Source organism: Aythya ferina, assembly GCF_964211825.1.
Source record: "Aythya ferina genome assembly, chromosome: 5".
Classification (NCBI taxonomy): domain Eukaryota; kingdom Metazoa; phylum Chordata; class Aves; order Anseriformes; family Anatidae; genus Aythya; species Aythya ferina.
In genome coordinates, this window is record NC_140301.1 from 19,056,023 (window position 1) to 19,071,818 (window position 15,796).

A 15,796-nucleotide genomic window follows, 5' to 3' on the forward strand; every position below is an offset into this window, starting at 1 on the left:
CTAGACCAAAAGGATGAAAGGATGCTTTTTTTTTTTTTTTTTTTTTTTTTCCTCCCAGTTCTGTGTGTATCACTGCAGTTTTTTCTTATTTAGCTTGTGCATTGTTGGTTGGGTAGGGCAGAAACAAATTGTATCTCTTACATGCTATGGAATAGGCAAAGCTGTGCTGTAATTATTCTGGGCAGCAGACATTTATTGCAGCCTCAGCTGTGAAACCTTGTATTTCTTTATGGGTTCTTTAAAAGGAAAGCTGCTAGCATCCTACTGGCTTTTCCTGTGATACATGTAAAAATCTCTTAAAATACTCTGTTTTGGCACAAGAGCCAAGGTAGTATTAAAACAACTGCATTAGTAAGCCAGATTCTAGAGGGCAGAAGATAACACAAACACTTGACTCTTGTTAGACAAGAAGACTGAATTTCTTCTCTTAACTGTTATTCTTTTCTGTTTGCAGAGGCTTGAACCCTTACATTTTCAGGGCAGGAGGAACTTGACATCAGGAGAAACACCATGAGACTTCTCTGTACTTCACTTTCTTTTGCTGTGATTTGCTGGCTAGCTGAAGGTACCTTGTCAAAAACAGATGCAAAGAAAGGTGCTACCAAAAAAATGGAAGAAAAGGTAAGATAAATAGCTGAATGCTCATCTTATTTAACATGAGCAGTAAACTAATCAGACTTTGAGAGATGGTAAAGTGATTCTCATTCTTTCCATATTGTATTAAAAGCAACCATGTGTTTCCAATGAAGCCTGTTCTCACTGATGAAACTACCTGAAACTGTCCTTTTCAACTTTTCTGGGTTGAAACAAACTTTTTATTGATTTGCAGGATTGGCCATTATTAGTATTTAAGAGGAGTTTTTTCTCTGCTTTTGCATCGTTTTCATGTTTTGTTGTCCTAGACCAGGATTTAGAAAGTGCTAATGTCAAAACGTGTCTAACTGCCAGGAATTGTCCTAGACCCTCACTCTGACATTGAAAGTACTGTATTGCATGTTTAAACTGCTTGCAGAATTGCTTTTTATGCTGTGGATGTACTAGTCATCAGCTGTGGTGAATGATGTTTAATCTTATCAATTCTTGATTTATTTTTTTTTAGCCTTGCAAACAAGGTAAGTTTACTGGCAAATCATTTCCAAGCTCTTTCCAGTTTTGCTTTTAAATCAAAATGTTCCACATTATTTTAAAAGTCCGCAGTTTAAAGTCATTTCGTTTTTTTTGTTCTTTTTGAGGTCTGCTGCTCTTGAAAGTAGCTAGTGCACACGGTTCTAAAAACTGTCTTCTTGCCTCAGGTGCTGCACTCTGATAAAACAGTGCAGGAGCGGGGTCTGGTAGTTGTGGATCCAAAGGCAAAGGATATCATACTGGAACACAGAAGTTACTGTTCCAAGAAGATGAAGGAAAGACACTTCTCAGGAGATGTTCTGGGATATGTTACTCCTGTAAGTTAATAAAACAAAATTGGTGCTTTGAATAAATATGCAGTAGACAGTACTAATATGCAGTCTTGCATCCCTGCTATAACGCTATGTTTATAGTAGTAGGAGCTTCCGGTCTACAGTCACGTAGTCAGAGGATTATTCAAGTGCTGGCTTGGGATTCAGGTGGTGTCAAACCTGTGTTTTCCCACCCACCTCTTGAAGGGTATCTAGGTCATTCTGGTTTTGTCTCCGGTAAAACAGAAGTATTCATGTGTTCTTTATGATCAAGCCAGGTGAAGTTGCAGTAGAGTAATATTAGATCAATAGTATTAAGTGTCCTCGTACTATTCAGTTACCAACTTGAACTTTCTAAATAAACAATAAAAATTTTATACTGCTGTCAAACTGATCTCTTTTGCTATCCAGTTGCTATTATTCAAAGCATTCTCTCTTGAATAATAAATGTTGCTTTCTTTTGTTTAGAGAATGCTTCTTACTTGATTCATTCTTGCACTGCTCAAAAGAGAAATAGGTACCCCGTATACTTTTACCTTTCTCAATTTCTGTTGGACGTAAATGCAGAGCCTGTAAATTCAAATGTCTGTTGGAATCTACATACAAATTTCTCTAGTTCAGGTGGATTTGTACAAACTGAAGATTGACATGTAGCTGTCAGTTTTTAAAGATCTTTGTTATTTAAACAAAACACATATTATAAGGGTTCCTCAAACTAACGAATGGGGATCTAGCAAATGATTATGTTTGTGTTAGAGTTCTTATTGGTCAAAAAGTGGATTGTATATCTGGCTTGTGAGCCTCTCACTTTTTTTCTTTCTTTCTTTTGCAAGTGGAACAGCCATGGCTATGACATTTCCAAAATATTTGGAAACAAGTTTACACTAATCTCACCAGTCTGGTTACAAGTGAGAAGAAAAGGGAAGGAGAGGTTCCAGTTCACTGGGCTCCACGATGCTGATAAAGGTTTTCTTTTCTTTTCTTTGAATATGCATTACAAATATGATTACTGTTCTTGTTGTGGACCGATGTGTAGTTCAGTAATATATGTATGTGGATTATTCTCACTCTGCCTCATGGTGAAGTATTTTAATCCATTAAATTTTTGGAAAGTTTCTTTGAGAATGAGCTCTTTTCTGTTCTCACCTGCTTCCACCAATGCTCATAGTTTCTGTCCAAACAATAAGAAAGATTAGTTCTTCCAGCAGACTATCTACAAAGCCCCTTTTGAAAATGGAAGAAATAAAGAATCTGCACAGACAGAAATAGTCCTTGGTGTTTGCACTGTGCAGTTATTTACTTGTTCGTCTGCCCCCTCCCCACTACAGACAAGAAACTTTGGGTGAGTTTGTTTTGTGAGTGAAAGATAAATTTACTCTGAAGATAACTTCCCTTCACAGCAGGTTCCATGTTTTAGTTAGTATGCTCTTAAATAAAAACTAAGTAGTTTGTTTTTGAACTTGATTGAAAGATAATGTCTGTGGAATCTCTTAAAGAGCTAAAGTTCTTATTATGTTAGTGCCTACTAACAAATTCATTCTAATGCAAACGCTGCCAAGAGCAAGTGATCATGAGTCTTGAAAGTAGCATCTTAATTTAAAAAACAAACAAAACCTAACCAAACAAAATGCATTCCTCCCAAGTGATGATTGGTGCCTATGGAAGTGTTGTTTGCACTAGTCAGTGAGTTATTTTCTGTGATGCTGCAGAATTGCAAGCAGCAAGGAGGATGGTTTGGGGAGAGACTCCTGTAAGATCGTAGTAAATACTAGTTGTGCTATGGTGGAGGTGAATAGCTTTACTTTCCGTATATCAAAGTCTGTTTCCCCTGCATTGCTTATGAAGTAATAGCCTGTGGCAGGAAGACAGATACGGTGAAACTGTGCTATATTATGTGAAGAGTGCTTCAAAATACGTCGTCATTGTCAACACATCCATATTTTAAAAGCTGTTCTCTTACTTGATACCGTTTGACAGGCTGGATGAAAGATGTCAGAAAAAACTCCAAAAACATCAAAATAGGTGAGCCTGGTTTTTGTGTTTACTTTTCATCTTCTTTGACTCCTAGCAGACCAAGGGGAAGCTTTGTTCCAGGTATATACAGAAGAGAGTTCACCTGAGCATAGCCATAAGACAGAAGACATCTGAAAAGTAAAGTAAAAGCAGTTAGCTATGAATAGTTAACTAATCAAAGTGTTAATCCTGTTGGTGCCCTAATATTTTGCTGTAGCTTCTTGTCTCTAGACAAACCCATGGCCACTGGGCCTTTTCTGGAGAGGTACTCTACGCATAACGTGAAATGCTTACCTGGGGAATAGTCCTCCAGCTTATTGCTCCAGCTTTAAAGAAGAGGAGAGAAAAAAATCCGAATTTGAGGCAATCAGACTTTCCTGCACCCTTTTCTTCTCTTGAAGCTGAAACCTCAAGGGAAATGTATTACACTGCTACAGTGATAATGGGATGCTGAACTCTTTACATTTGTCTATAGCAAGAATATTGTAGGGTGCTGAAGCCGGTGAAATTCTTCTTGCTTCAGAAGGTAGTATGAAACTTGGAACAGATTAGAAAAATTGAATGCTCTGTCAGATATTCTAAATTACTTCAGCTGCCAGATGATAACGCCTTTGAAGCCTCTCTAGACTTTTCAGAAATACTCTTAGGTCCTTGCTAGTTAGAAAGGGCTTAGACACAGTTTTGTATGAGTCGTTGGCATTTCCAGGGTGCATGTCAGCACACCTGTCAACTGTTTCAACAGCAATTTTCTTGACTCTTGCCTGACTACATTTTTAGTGCTTTAAATGCGTTGGGGGGGGGGGGGAGAGGACACTCAAATGCTCATTTTTTCCAAAATAAAAATTTGTCATAGGTTATTGAGAGCCGCATGAGTGAATTAATATAGGGCTATGTACATGAAAGCAAATTAGAATTTGATGCAGACTCTTCTCTCTCACTGTTCTTGTGGTAGAAGAGATGCACAATTTACGGAAGGGTTGCTGTTTCTCAATGATGTTCTTTAAAGATTCTACTTGGGGCCCTAAGTGATAGTTCAGTTGTCAATTGAATAGACCTTTTCTTAAAACTTTCATCAATTATTCACTAATGCTTAATTAACCATAAAACAAAGAAGATTGTTCTGCACTATCAATTTCAGTGCTGATAAAGTGCAATGATCTTAGCTATGAAGTATGTTGATTGCTGGCTCCTGTTGGTATCTGCTATAAAATTACACTTCTCCGTTTCTGCAGAAATATTTCAGTATATGTAATACATCTTTAGTTTTTCACTACTGATGGACTTCTTTGCTTGATAGTGCCTAGAATTTTGTTTGATGGCTGGACTTACCAAGACTTTGAGAGTGTTTTTGGCAGTGAAGATGAGATAGAGGAACTTTCCAAGAACATGGTTCTGCTAGCCAAGGTAAAAAGACCTTTAACCAATGCTTATAAAACAGTATACTTTCCGATTCCTTCTTTAAAGTGTATTTTCTTATTTCTAGTAATTTTGTATTGTATAAAATTCTATTTGAAAAAGTAACAGCAGGATTCTTAGTAGTATATTCTAGTATGTGTCCAACTCCTGTACATATGAAGCACAGCAATGCTTAAGAACAGTTGACTAAAAGTCTAAAGTGAGACTAAAGAGGTCTGATCACCATAAACGTGTTAAACTATCATTGGCAGTTGCATACTTTTGCCTGCTATAAGGCATAATTGATGAAATCTGTTCGACAGCTGATGTGCTGAGCAAGATTGAGGCAGCAATGGATACCTGATAAACATCTCATGGAGGTCATCTAGTGAGCAGATTGATTTTATTAGTAGAAATTAATAAATAAATTTGTTATTAATGAACTAAATTGGTTATTGCATTTTACTGAGAGGCTGAAAAAGGGTTATGGGTGCAATGAGTGCTTGCTGTTTGTGTTACAGGAGTAGGCTCAAACTCAGTGTGCTAAACCAAATGAGTCATTTTGAATAGCAAGAATAACTTGCTGGGTGTCTGTTACTGTACAGTTTTGTTCAAATCTGATAAAACAGTCTCCCCAGCCTCTTAACACTTCAAAGAAAGAAAAGAGGGTTTTCTTTAAGAACTACATGCTGTTTGCTAAGGTTTTTTTTTCTGGGCAGTCCTTCAGCCTAATGCTTTAGAGCTATGCCTGCGCAGGACTAGACAGGCTGCTCCCTAAATACATTCAATTTAGTGGTTGTTTGATGAGAGCCTGCCTAATTGCTATCAGAATAAGAATCTTCACATTTGTTACAGGTTGTAAAGAAATTTTAACATGCTCTAGCAGAAGATGGATGTAGAGGTGAACTGAATACTTTCTTAAAATTTGTGACTGCTATGTCAATTCTAGGTCTTCTGTAGCAGTTGGCCTCTTAAGAAAGGGGTACTCAAGTCCAACAGTATCCTTGATCATGCTAAACAAAGTTTCACAAGTTAAATTCTGGAATTATGGACATATTTATTATTCTAAATTAATTTGGAATTATGCATATGCCAGGTTAATATTTATATCTTTATATTCAATAACTCATGACTTTTTTTCCCCAATATACACATAAAGGGTTTCAAATGATTTGCTTAGCAAGTGACTTATGGAAAATGGACTCCACAATCAGTAAGATTGTAAAGTAGGTATGTTTATTCAGCTCTGGGCAGCACGTGGGGTAGTCCCACCAAAGTTGTGCACATGTGACGCATCAACTTGCCATGGTTTATGCAGTAAAGAGTTATGACGTTTCAAAATGTGCCTATACATATGCATAACCTGTTCCTCCTTCGTATTAAAATTGAATGTCTTTTCCATAAGCTCCTCCCATCCGTGCTTGTGCAGTGTCTCCTGGTGGTGGTTGCCAGGGGTCATGGGGATGAAGGTTGGTGACTCTTCCTCGTCACCGCTAGTTGACCTCCTGTCTCTGTGCAGACTCAGTTGCTTCTTGGCTCTTGTCTATCCACAGGACCAGTTTCTGCCAGTTAAGATAGGCTCACACTCTTATCAAGAGACTAACCTTGGTAAGGGGCCCAAGGCTTCTTGCTTTAATTAACTTGCACAATGCACAATAGTTAGCAAAAACACTAAGTAGCATCCACTAGTTTAATACTGTCAGCGCTCTATCTCTACTTGATAAGATTCTCCTATTGTATTATCTCTGATGAAAGTGTAAGCATAGTGATGAGCTGTATATTGTTGTCAATTCTTTTTTTTTTTTTTTTTTTTTTTTTTAAGAATGAAAACTTTGATGGTTTTGTAGTTGAAGTTTGGAGTCAGCTGGGAAATCAAAAGCAAAAGTAAGTACAAGTCTCTAGGATGCAATTCCCAAAAATCACCTATTGTAAAACATCTGTTTAAAGTTTAATTTGTCCATGTTGATTTGAATTTGTCATATTCTGTAAATAAATACGCTTTACACTAGGACAACTGAGATTGTTCCACTTGACTTAGAATTAAGGAGAAGAGTTAACTCTACAAGAGCTCAGAGGTAACATATTAATCTTCACAGTGGACCTAGCAGACCATGTTAGCTTTTTATATTTCAGTTTTGCAAGATATTACTATTGTACAAGAGTGAAGAGGGTGCCTCAGCACTTAGATGCTGGCACTGGCCTTTATTATATCACTGATTGATATGGGTTACTGGGTAGTTCTTGGAAGTGTGGTTACTTTCAAGAGCACCAGCTTTGAGTTAATTAGGAAATCTTCCAAAACTTTATATGGAGATCTTCTTGGTTTGCTGAAAGTAGAATCAAAATCCCCAACCTGAAGAAAACCTAGGGAGAAACTTACTTTCAGTTTTTGCAAGCACAACATTATTTTCTTTAAACTTTGGAGTAGCTGATCTACCTTTTAGTAGTTCTGCTGTGAAGTTTCACAGAAACTGAATTTATGGTATGTGCTGAAACTAGAGGGCTTATCTATATTAAGTTGTTTCCTGACATGTTGTAATCTATTTTCCTTGAGCAAAAGCCCTTTGGCTGTCTTAACATCTTGGACAGAGTAAAGGTAAGGCAAGCTCCAAACTGCTGCTTCAGGAGGAAAAGGCAGAATGTGGGATGAAATGAATCATTCAGTGCAGCAATCTGAAAATTTTGCCTTGGGAAATTCAGACATCCATTCCTTAAAACACAGCATTCCTAATAGCTCTCTGGTGCTTAAAAGGTCTGGGAGGGAGAAATGGCCTAAAAGTGCCACAATGAAGTCTGCATTCGGTGGAAGACTTAACGTTTCAAAAAGGTTTCTCCAGGATATTCTGTTTAGGATAATGGCTGGTAGTATGTAATAGGTATTGGATAGTTTATAGTTAAGAATATTGGCTGATGGTATGTAATAGTTATTTCTGGAATGGAGTGTGCTATTAAGGGGCTCCTACTGTTCCTTTGTTCCTAAGTATTGATTTTATAGGAGAATGAAACTGCTGAATCTTTGTAGCCCTTCCAAGGGCTCTGTCATTTACACTGGAATGAATAAACCTTAAACTAGATGCTTGTGCTCACAACTGGGTAATTTGCCAGGTTGTTGCTGATGGATCCAGAGCTCAGTACGGAGATCACCTATTGCAATCTCCTAATAAGCCGGTCAATAAAGTGATTTAAGCAAATAGTAACTGCAAGCCAAACGTTGGGTGTAGTGGTCAGTTTATCTAGTGTTATTCAGTAAAACTGATGCTTTTCTTGTAAATTAACTTAGATGAACGTAAGTCAGACTATATTGCTGTAATTTTAAGGCTCCCTGAAAACCAATGTAAGCATACAAACAACAGAATCCTGTACTGCAAATGGTGAACGAGTATCAAACATACATATTTATTAGTTCCAGATTGAGTTTAATTCTTGCATGGTTAAAATGTTTTTTGTTTGCCAGGAGTAATGCTGGTTCAAACAGTCCCATCTTGCTTGTCCCATCTTGCATGGTAAGAATTGACTGTCATAGATGAGCGCAGTTACTGTAGTCTTTGGTACCAGAATGCTATCTGGGCAAAGTTTAGAAGCATCACTTACATATTCAGTGTTTTTCAGTTATCGTTAAACAGGAATGTGAAGTATTTCCCAAACCTTAGAGAAGAAGAGGGTGATTCTCATGAAGCAGACTGGTAACTGTCTCCATTGCTCTGAGCCTGTAATGCTTGATTATATGTGGCCACCTGTGAGCAAGATTTCAGGATTATCCTAACCAAAATTCTAAAGGAGAAGTTTGGCAGAAAGACCTGAGTAGAAACAAAAGTTATGAACTGCATATTTTATTCTTCAACACCATTTTTGATTTAACAAGTGTAAACCCACCTGTGTTTTCTTTCATTTTATTGCCACTGCCTTAGAAATGGTTGGGGTGCTTAAGATGCAAAATGCTTTGCCTACTCAAAGAAAAACATTCTGAAAAAGGATAATCTAGGCAGCATGCTGAAGTGAAGCTACCCTAATGTGTGAAATAGCAGTTATTTTGTGAAAGTAGGAGGAGCACTTCATTAAAATTTTGTCTCATGATACTTGTAGGTGAAGGGACTCTTGTTTTTACAAGAACAGTCAGTTGCTCTGCTGCTTACTCACTCTAGAACTGGATTGCTTGGTATCCCGTGTCACAGGGAAATTCCCTATCAGTGATTTTTTGGAGTGAACAGGTGCTTTGAACAGATGTTAAGGGCAGAATTAAGTGAACTTAGCATCTTGTCAAGCCTGATTTTTTTATTTTTATTTTTTAATTGCATATTGAGTGCTTTTACTCTGAGATCTGTTAATTTCCCTTTGAATAGCAGAGCAGAACTAGTCCTGATAAAATCGGTAAGGCATCGACTGCCCCTTTGCTTCACTTGGTCCTGACAGTAAATTAGAGCAGCCCATGACCTCTTTAGTCCACAAAGTGGCAGTATTGTAACGTGATTCATACATGATCCTTGTCTGATTGTATCTTCAAAGCAACAGCCACCACTAGTACAGCATGTTCTTAACATTAGAAGATTTAGGGACAATTGGCAGGTAGGTGTCAACACAGAGATGACCCTTTATCCTTTGGAGATGCAAAGCCTTGGTAGAACAGGAATTGTATATGTTCCATATGGAGCACGGGTATTAACTGTTAGGTACATTGTGTAGGATTTCCTCATTCAGATCCTTCAAACCCTTCAAGGTCAAACACCTGAAAACAGCTTAACCTATTCTTAGGTAAAGGAATAAAAGATCATAATGATGCTTCTAGGCACCGATAGTGTCTGCCTTCAAATTGCTTCCAGAGCTGTGTGAAAGTACAAGGAGACCTGCCTAACTAATACAATTTATTCCTACCACTTACTGTGAATGTGTGTTAGTTTAAAAATAATAATAATAAAAAATCACATGGTGCTTTTTCCCCTGAAATACACAGAATAGTCTTAAGCTTGCATAAGCAGTCAACAACAAGTTATGGAGATTCAACTCAGGTGCATAAAACTATTTGGGGTTAAGCTGCAGCTATCAGCTTACCTTATGAAATGACAGAGGAAACTGGAACTCTGAAATTCTCCTCTTGGATTGGTGTTGGAAATTCTCCTTTTGGATTGGTGTTGGGATCTATGTTTTTAAAAAGTAATTTAAGAGCATTATGCGTTTCATTTTTAAAAACCCAGAGTAAGTGGATGTTCTAGCTATTAAATGCATAAATCATAAAATGGCACTCAATTATTCTAGTGCTTCCTTTTATGTATCCACATTGAGGAGAAAGCCATGGAAATGGTTTCTGGTTTTAGTACCATTATGAAAAAGACCCATTATGCCATTTTTCGGGCTGCCTTAGTGGTGCAGGGATACTTACAGCACAGGTTTCTTTATCAGACAGTGTCTAGAGAGTGAGATTTGCTTATGGAACTTTTGTTCTTGATCTACAGTTAGGAAGAACTTTTTCTTTGGCAGTGTTTCAGCTGTAACATCAGCATCCGCTCTCTAAAGACGATGTGCCGTGATACTTTTTGGCAGAGGTATTTGCTATTAAACATGAGTGTACCACTATCTCTTGAGACAGATGAGGCTGCAAAGGAATCTAGAAAAATGAACTTCCTGAAGGCCTTGTGACTATGAAGTTTTGTAAGTGTCTCTGCATAACTAGGTAACAGTGCGTGTTCTCTGCAAAGTTCTTGTAGTCCATAAGGTCTCTCACCAGCCTCTTTGAGAACCTGTAATCACTGCGAATTTTTAAGAAGAGGCAAACTGATCTACTTCCATTTCAGCACTTTGCATCTTGCTAGAAAAAAAAATCCTGATTTTTTGTTTCTCATTGCATCGTTGGAACAAAATGGAAATTTCTCTTGCAAGGAATGAGTAGTTGCCTAAAAAGAGCTTTCAGTTTCTTGTTTATCCTAGCTAGTATTCCAGAAGTGAAATGTTGCTAGGAAGTTATATTGCTGGCATCTAGCAAGACATGAAATTATGTAGTCTTAGATTCACTATGTATCTTACGTTAACATCTTGTTAAGCAGAACCAACTTAATTCATTTTTTGTTTTCAAGAACAAAAACTTAATGTTGTAATCATTCTTATTTGGGGTTAGGTTTGCTGTTTTTTCTTGCTCTTTAATGCTCAGAAAAGTGAAGCCTTAAATTATATTAGTCCTTCATGCTATTTTCTCTTATATAATCATTTAATTTTTTTTTAAACTGAGTGTAAATTTTATATAACATAAGAATATAATAGAATATATATAGAATTTTATTATATATTCTTATTATATATAGAATATAATATTCTTATTATATATAGAATATATAATAAGAATTATGTGCCTGGATATAGCTGCCTGGCTTTATGCTAAATTACCAAAGCAGCCTGGTCTCTGGCTGCTCATGTAGGATGTGAGGGCCCTGGATGCCTGGAGGCTTGAACAGCAATTGTGTATGTGTATTTTGTATACCTTTGGATGTCTAAAATGGCATTAGATTCTCAGATTTAAATGCTGAAATACCACCTATTCCATCTGAATAACCTGGATTGTGCAGAATTGTGCGTGTGGACCTAAGTTGTAGGGGCCTAACACTGACCAGGTCAGGTTGCAGTAAATGTACAGGTACGTTGGAGAGCTCTCTGTACGTACCTCCTTCTTTCCTGTGGTTTCTGAGAATAGAAGCTCCTAATTACTGATACGCAAATAAGTAAAGTCAAATTTGTGAGATAAAAGACTCCATCTAACTGCAAGGAAATGCTCTTTGCTCCCTTCTGTCTTGCTGACAATCACTGCACAGTGAAAAAGTACTCAGCTTTACATCTTTTATTCTAACACATAGGAAATTACTTTCTGAACAAAAATCAAAATCAACTAAGGTATCCAATGCAAACATTATCTTAATTCTAATATAGTTTACTGCCTTTTACTGTTTAAGCCTGCTTCCTAATTATGTAATTGTCTTTTTTTATCTAAAACTTTATTGACTTTATTATTTTATTGAAAAAAAGTCAGTTATTCATGCTGTGGTGATTAAGGTTAGAAAATTACACATGGCAAAAATACTGAGATAGCAGGAGAGCTTCTGCTTTCTCAGTGTATTTAGTTAACAAGCAGACAGGACAATGCCTCCTTTGCTAATCTCATGTGTGGATTTATTATGTGGATTTTTTTTTGCTTCTTTTATTCCCCCCAACCTGGGTCATGTTATTAAAAAAAAAAAAAAGGCATGAATGTGCCCATCAAAATCTCGTAGTGTACACAGTGTACACATCATTCTGCTCTGTCTGGCATCAGCTGACAGATGGCACTGCCATCACACAGAATCAGTCTGAAAAATATGATTTTTGACGCCACGTGCTGCAAATCTTGCAGAAGATGACCTTCAGACATCTTATGAATGCTGGAAGGAATATAGGAGCAAAAAGCTCTTCTGGCAGTTCTATCCTTCATGTTAGTCCCTGAAAAAATTAATCTATTAATCAAAGATTTGTCATAATTCACTCCAGTTTCCTGGTATTAACTAGGCAATGAAATGGCACAAAAGGGCAATTTCTTCTTGAAGCAGACAGCTTTATTCTGTCCAATTTTCTTGACAAGGCATAAATTTAAGGGAGCACTGACTTACACAAGAAAGTGGCAGAAGTTGGAAAGTTGCAGGGTTCTGAAGGGTCAGGTAACTGAAGGGGAGGATCTAACAGTCTTAAGCATCTTCTATGAGGCTTTTCAAATACAACGACAGCTTGTTTTTATGCATCAAAGTAAATTGTTACAGGATGTCCCAAATACAATAGAGTAGCAGTGTTAGGAAAAAGTGAATTCCAAAAAAACCCTTTCTCTCAAACTTTGGGTGAGGAAAATTTGGAGGTGTTCATACTTCATAGGGGACAAGATACTTCAAAATCATGAATGTTTAAAAACTGACCTTCCACATGATAGTACTAATAAAAGGCCTGACAGTGTAGGATTGAGGTAGACCTTAATGAGCTTAAGAGGGTCTTAAAGCTGCCAATGTCTTAGTAACTACTCTGAAGTAAAATTTGACAATGCTGAAGTCTCCAGTAAATATTTAATGTAGCCTTTTCAAGAAGACTGATACTATTCCTAATTCCCTGCACTTTGTTATAATGTTTAAAATGTCAGTAGTTCCTTCAAAATTACTGGTGGTAATATGGGAAAATGTTGTGTAAGAACATTGGAAAACACTACTGGGAGCCAGAAAAGTTTTAATTTATAGCACACGATAACTGAGCATTCTGCTATTGCTGTTTCAGGCAGGAGGGAAGAGTGCACATTTGATTTACATAATTATCTCGTCTGATAGATAGAAGTGAGCCTAAATGAGGTCTGACCATTAATCCAGTGTGATTTGCTAATAAAGGTCTTGGAGCCAAGAGACCTGGCTTGACAGGTTAGCGGGTAGATGTTAATCTAGGTTTCTTGTTTAAGAATCTGTCCTACTATACCTTTTCTTTCTGACCTACTCCTAGTTGAAGTTAACTTTCTTTGTCCAAAACAATATTGCTTGGATTTGTTGGAGGAAAGATGGGAGGTGGAAGCTGTTTTGATGGAATTTGCTTTTAGTTAGTCCTGTCTGCTTGCTCCAAAATAAAGAGAAATCCCAAACATGCCTCTGGCCCTGTATCAGGCCTCAAATCTCTGCCCTTTGTTTACAATTGCAGAGTTGCTGTATGCCAGGCTTGCTTATGCTGCATGCCTTTCCAGTTCAAAAGTGTGACTACTTCTGTGCACTCTTTTTGTGAGTGCATCACTGCTTTTGTGAGTGTGTGTGTGTGTGCATGTGAGTGTATATATATATATATATATATTTTTTTTTTTTTTTTATCTCTGCTGACCTGCTGAACCACGAGCATCTGACTTTGCAGAGGAAGGGAGGAACCTTGGATTTAACATTGACTTGACTTTTTTTTCTTTTGCATCTGGTTTAAAATAATTCCAGCTGCCTTTCTTATGCTGCATCAGTACAGCAAAGTGTTAGGAGCTGGGGCAGATATGTGAAGCTGCAGCAGGGGTTGTGGTGTCAGCCTTGCTTCTAAATCCAAAACTAAAGTGTTACCTTGATGTTGCACCTATGTTATATTTTTGTCCTATTTTGCCCCTCTTTCTCTCCCTTTACCCTCTAAACAATTTAAAGTCAGAAGATACTTTTTACAGTGCAGAGATCTCAGAGTTCCTACAGCTAACAAGGACCCAGGTAGAGAAGAGATCCTGCTGGTGAAGAGTGCAGAATAATCTCAATGCTAGAGGAATTGATTCTTTGATCAAATTCACCTTACAAGTAGCATCTTTGACATCTTATAAAGGGTATATTTGTACTACTTTGGCCATAATTAGCTAAAAGGTCACTTAGCCGTGAGACAGGAATCAGTATTAAAGAAGGCTTAGCTAGTTCTAATACTGATTATAGTTTTTGATAGGACTGTGTCATGTGGGAGCTGTGATGTGTATGTTGGAGTCGATAAATGTGTTACTGTTGTAATTTTGTATGCTTTCCATGGAAAAGGATTCTTTGCCATAATTGATTTGTCTGAATAGTGACACTCTTAATGTGAAATGCAATATGGTAAGGAATGGGAGGGAAAGCTGTTGCTTTCCCAGCATAAGAATGGTAGGAGTACGTGCTGCAGATGGGCTAAGAGCTGATACCTGTAATTTTGTGTCCCCCCTGGATGAGAAATATAGGTGACTGTCCTGGTTCATTGGCAAGAGCTGTTCAGCACACCCAACTTGCAGACTGTAAGCACAAAATGTTGATGGTATTGGGAAAGTAATAAAAATTGCTTTTTTGTTTTATTTGGTTTTGCCAAGGGTTTGAGAGTGTTTTTTTTTTTTGTAGCATTCCTCTGAAGTTTTCAGTGGGTATTGAAGTGTTTCAGCAAAAATAAAAATACTTGGTTACTTTATTTGAATAGAGTCCACATTGTGTAAGTCAAACATCGTTAATTACCATGATGGATAATTTTGCAGAAAATCAATGATTTTAGAAGAATACTCCTAGGATGATACTGCCTTGAAGGGATGTTGCAGTACCAGAATTGTTTTTGAATGTTCAGGTCTAATCTGGTTTGATACATGTAAGTACAGCAAGCAACTTGTTTGCTTGTGTATTTCCTGACTTTCCTGCTCCAGCTCTTCCAGCCTGCTGAAGTGGGCTGTGGAGTTGCTTTCTACTCAAGTTTAAACATTTAAGCATAGCTCTGAACAGATCTAGAATTTCCTGTTGATAGCTGCCTGCCTTTGTGGATCTACTCTGCTGATGGATAAATAGGGAAGTTGATATTGTTCTGAAGATGTAAGTGATATAAAACACACAGAAGGGCTATGTTTATGGTGTGAATTGAAGGTCACATTGGACTTCTCTTAAGGTGAAAATAATAACCATTAAACTTTCTCATTTCTGCAGTCTGCTGTTAACATACTCTTCAAGTTGAGAAGGCTAGAAACAGTTTTTGTGAAGAGACTTTTGGAATTTATTATTCTATTGAAATAAGGATGTGAAAATAGCTTTTGTGAGAAATCTTTAAATTATGCATATGGGAGATGATTCTTCCAGATATGACATTTTCAAGTCATTTTGTAGTTAAACAGTAATATATTGAGAAACAAAACAAAAACAAACAACAACAACAAAAATCACAGATATTTGAGGCCTCTTTCTAGAGACATGCCTTGAACACTGCATGTCTTGCTGTGAAAGCATCTTTACAGATTCTCAGATCTCATGTGTGGTAGTACAGTAGCAACTTGATTCTATTCAACAGTTGCTTGTTCCAGAACAGTGTTTTTATTGATTAATCCTTTTTACTGAATATGACTTCAAGGGGTAACCTGCTCTGATAAGATGCACTGATTTTATGTGCTAACAATGCATCATTAGGTTACAACAAAATGTGTTAGCCGTAAGGAGGTCACAGGATACAATAAAACTATCTCCAGC

General features: G+C 37.2%; 1 protein-coding gene across 5 annotated transcripts in view; it reads left to right on the forward strand.

Moving 5' to 3' along the window:
- Positions 1-15,796, forward strand: part of CHID1 (chitinase domain containing 1) — a 106,444-nt gene that overhangs the window by 8,063 nt on the left and 82,585 nt on the right. For all 5 annotated transcript variants that reach the window (XM_084521093.1, XM_084521095.1, XM_084521091.1 and 2 more), the window contains 6 exons: positions 455-621; positions 1,293-1,442; positions 2,270-2,402; positions 3,414-3,458; positions 4,747-4,853; positions 6,667-6,728. In XM_084521093.1, coding sequence (XP_084377219.1) covers positions 511-621; positions 1,293-1,442; positions 2,270-2,402; positions 3,414-3,458; positions 4,747-4,853; positions 6,667-6,728 — 608 coding nt within the window. In that variant the 5' untranslated portion in view covers positions 455-510. The remainder of the gene's footprint in view (positions 1-454; positions 622-1,292; positions 1,443-2,269; positions 2,403-3,413; positions 3,459-4,746; positions 4,854-6,666; positions 6,729-15,796) is intronic.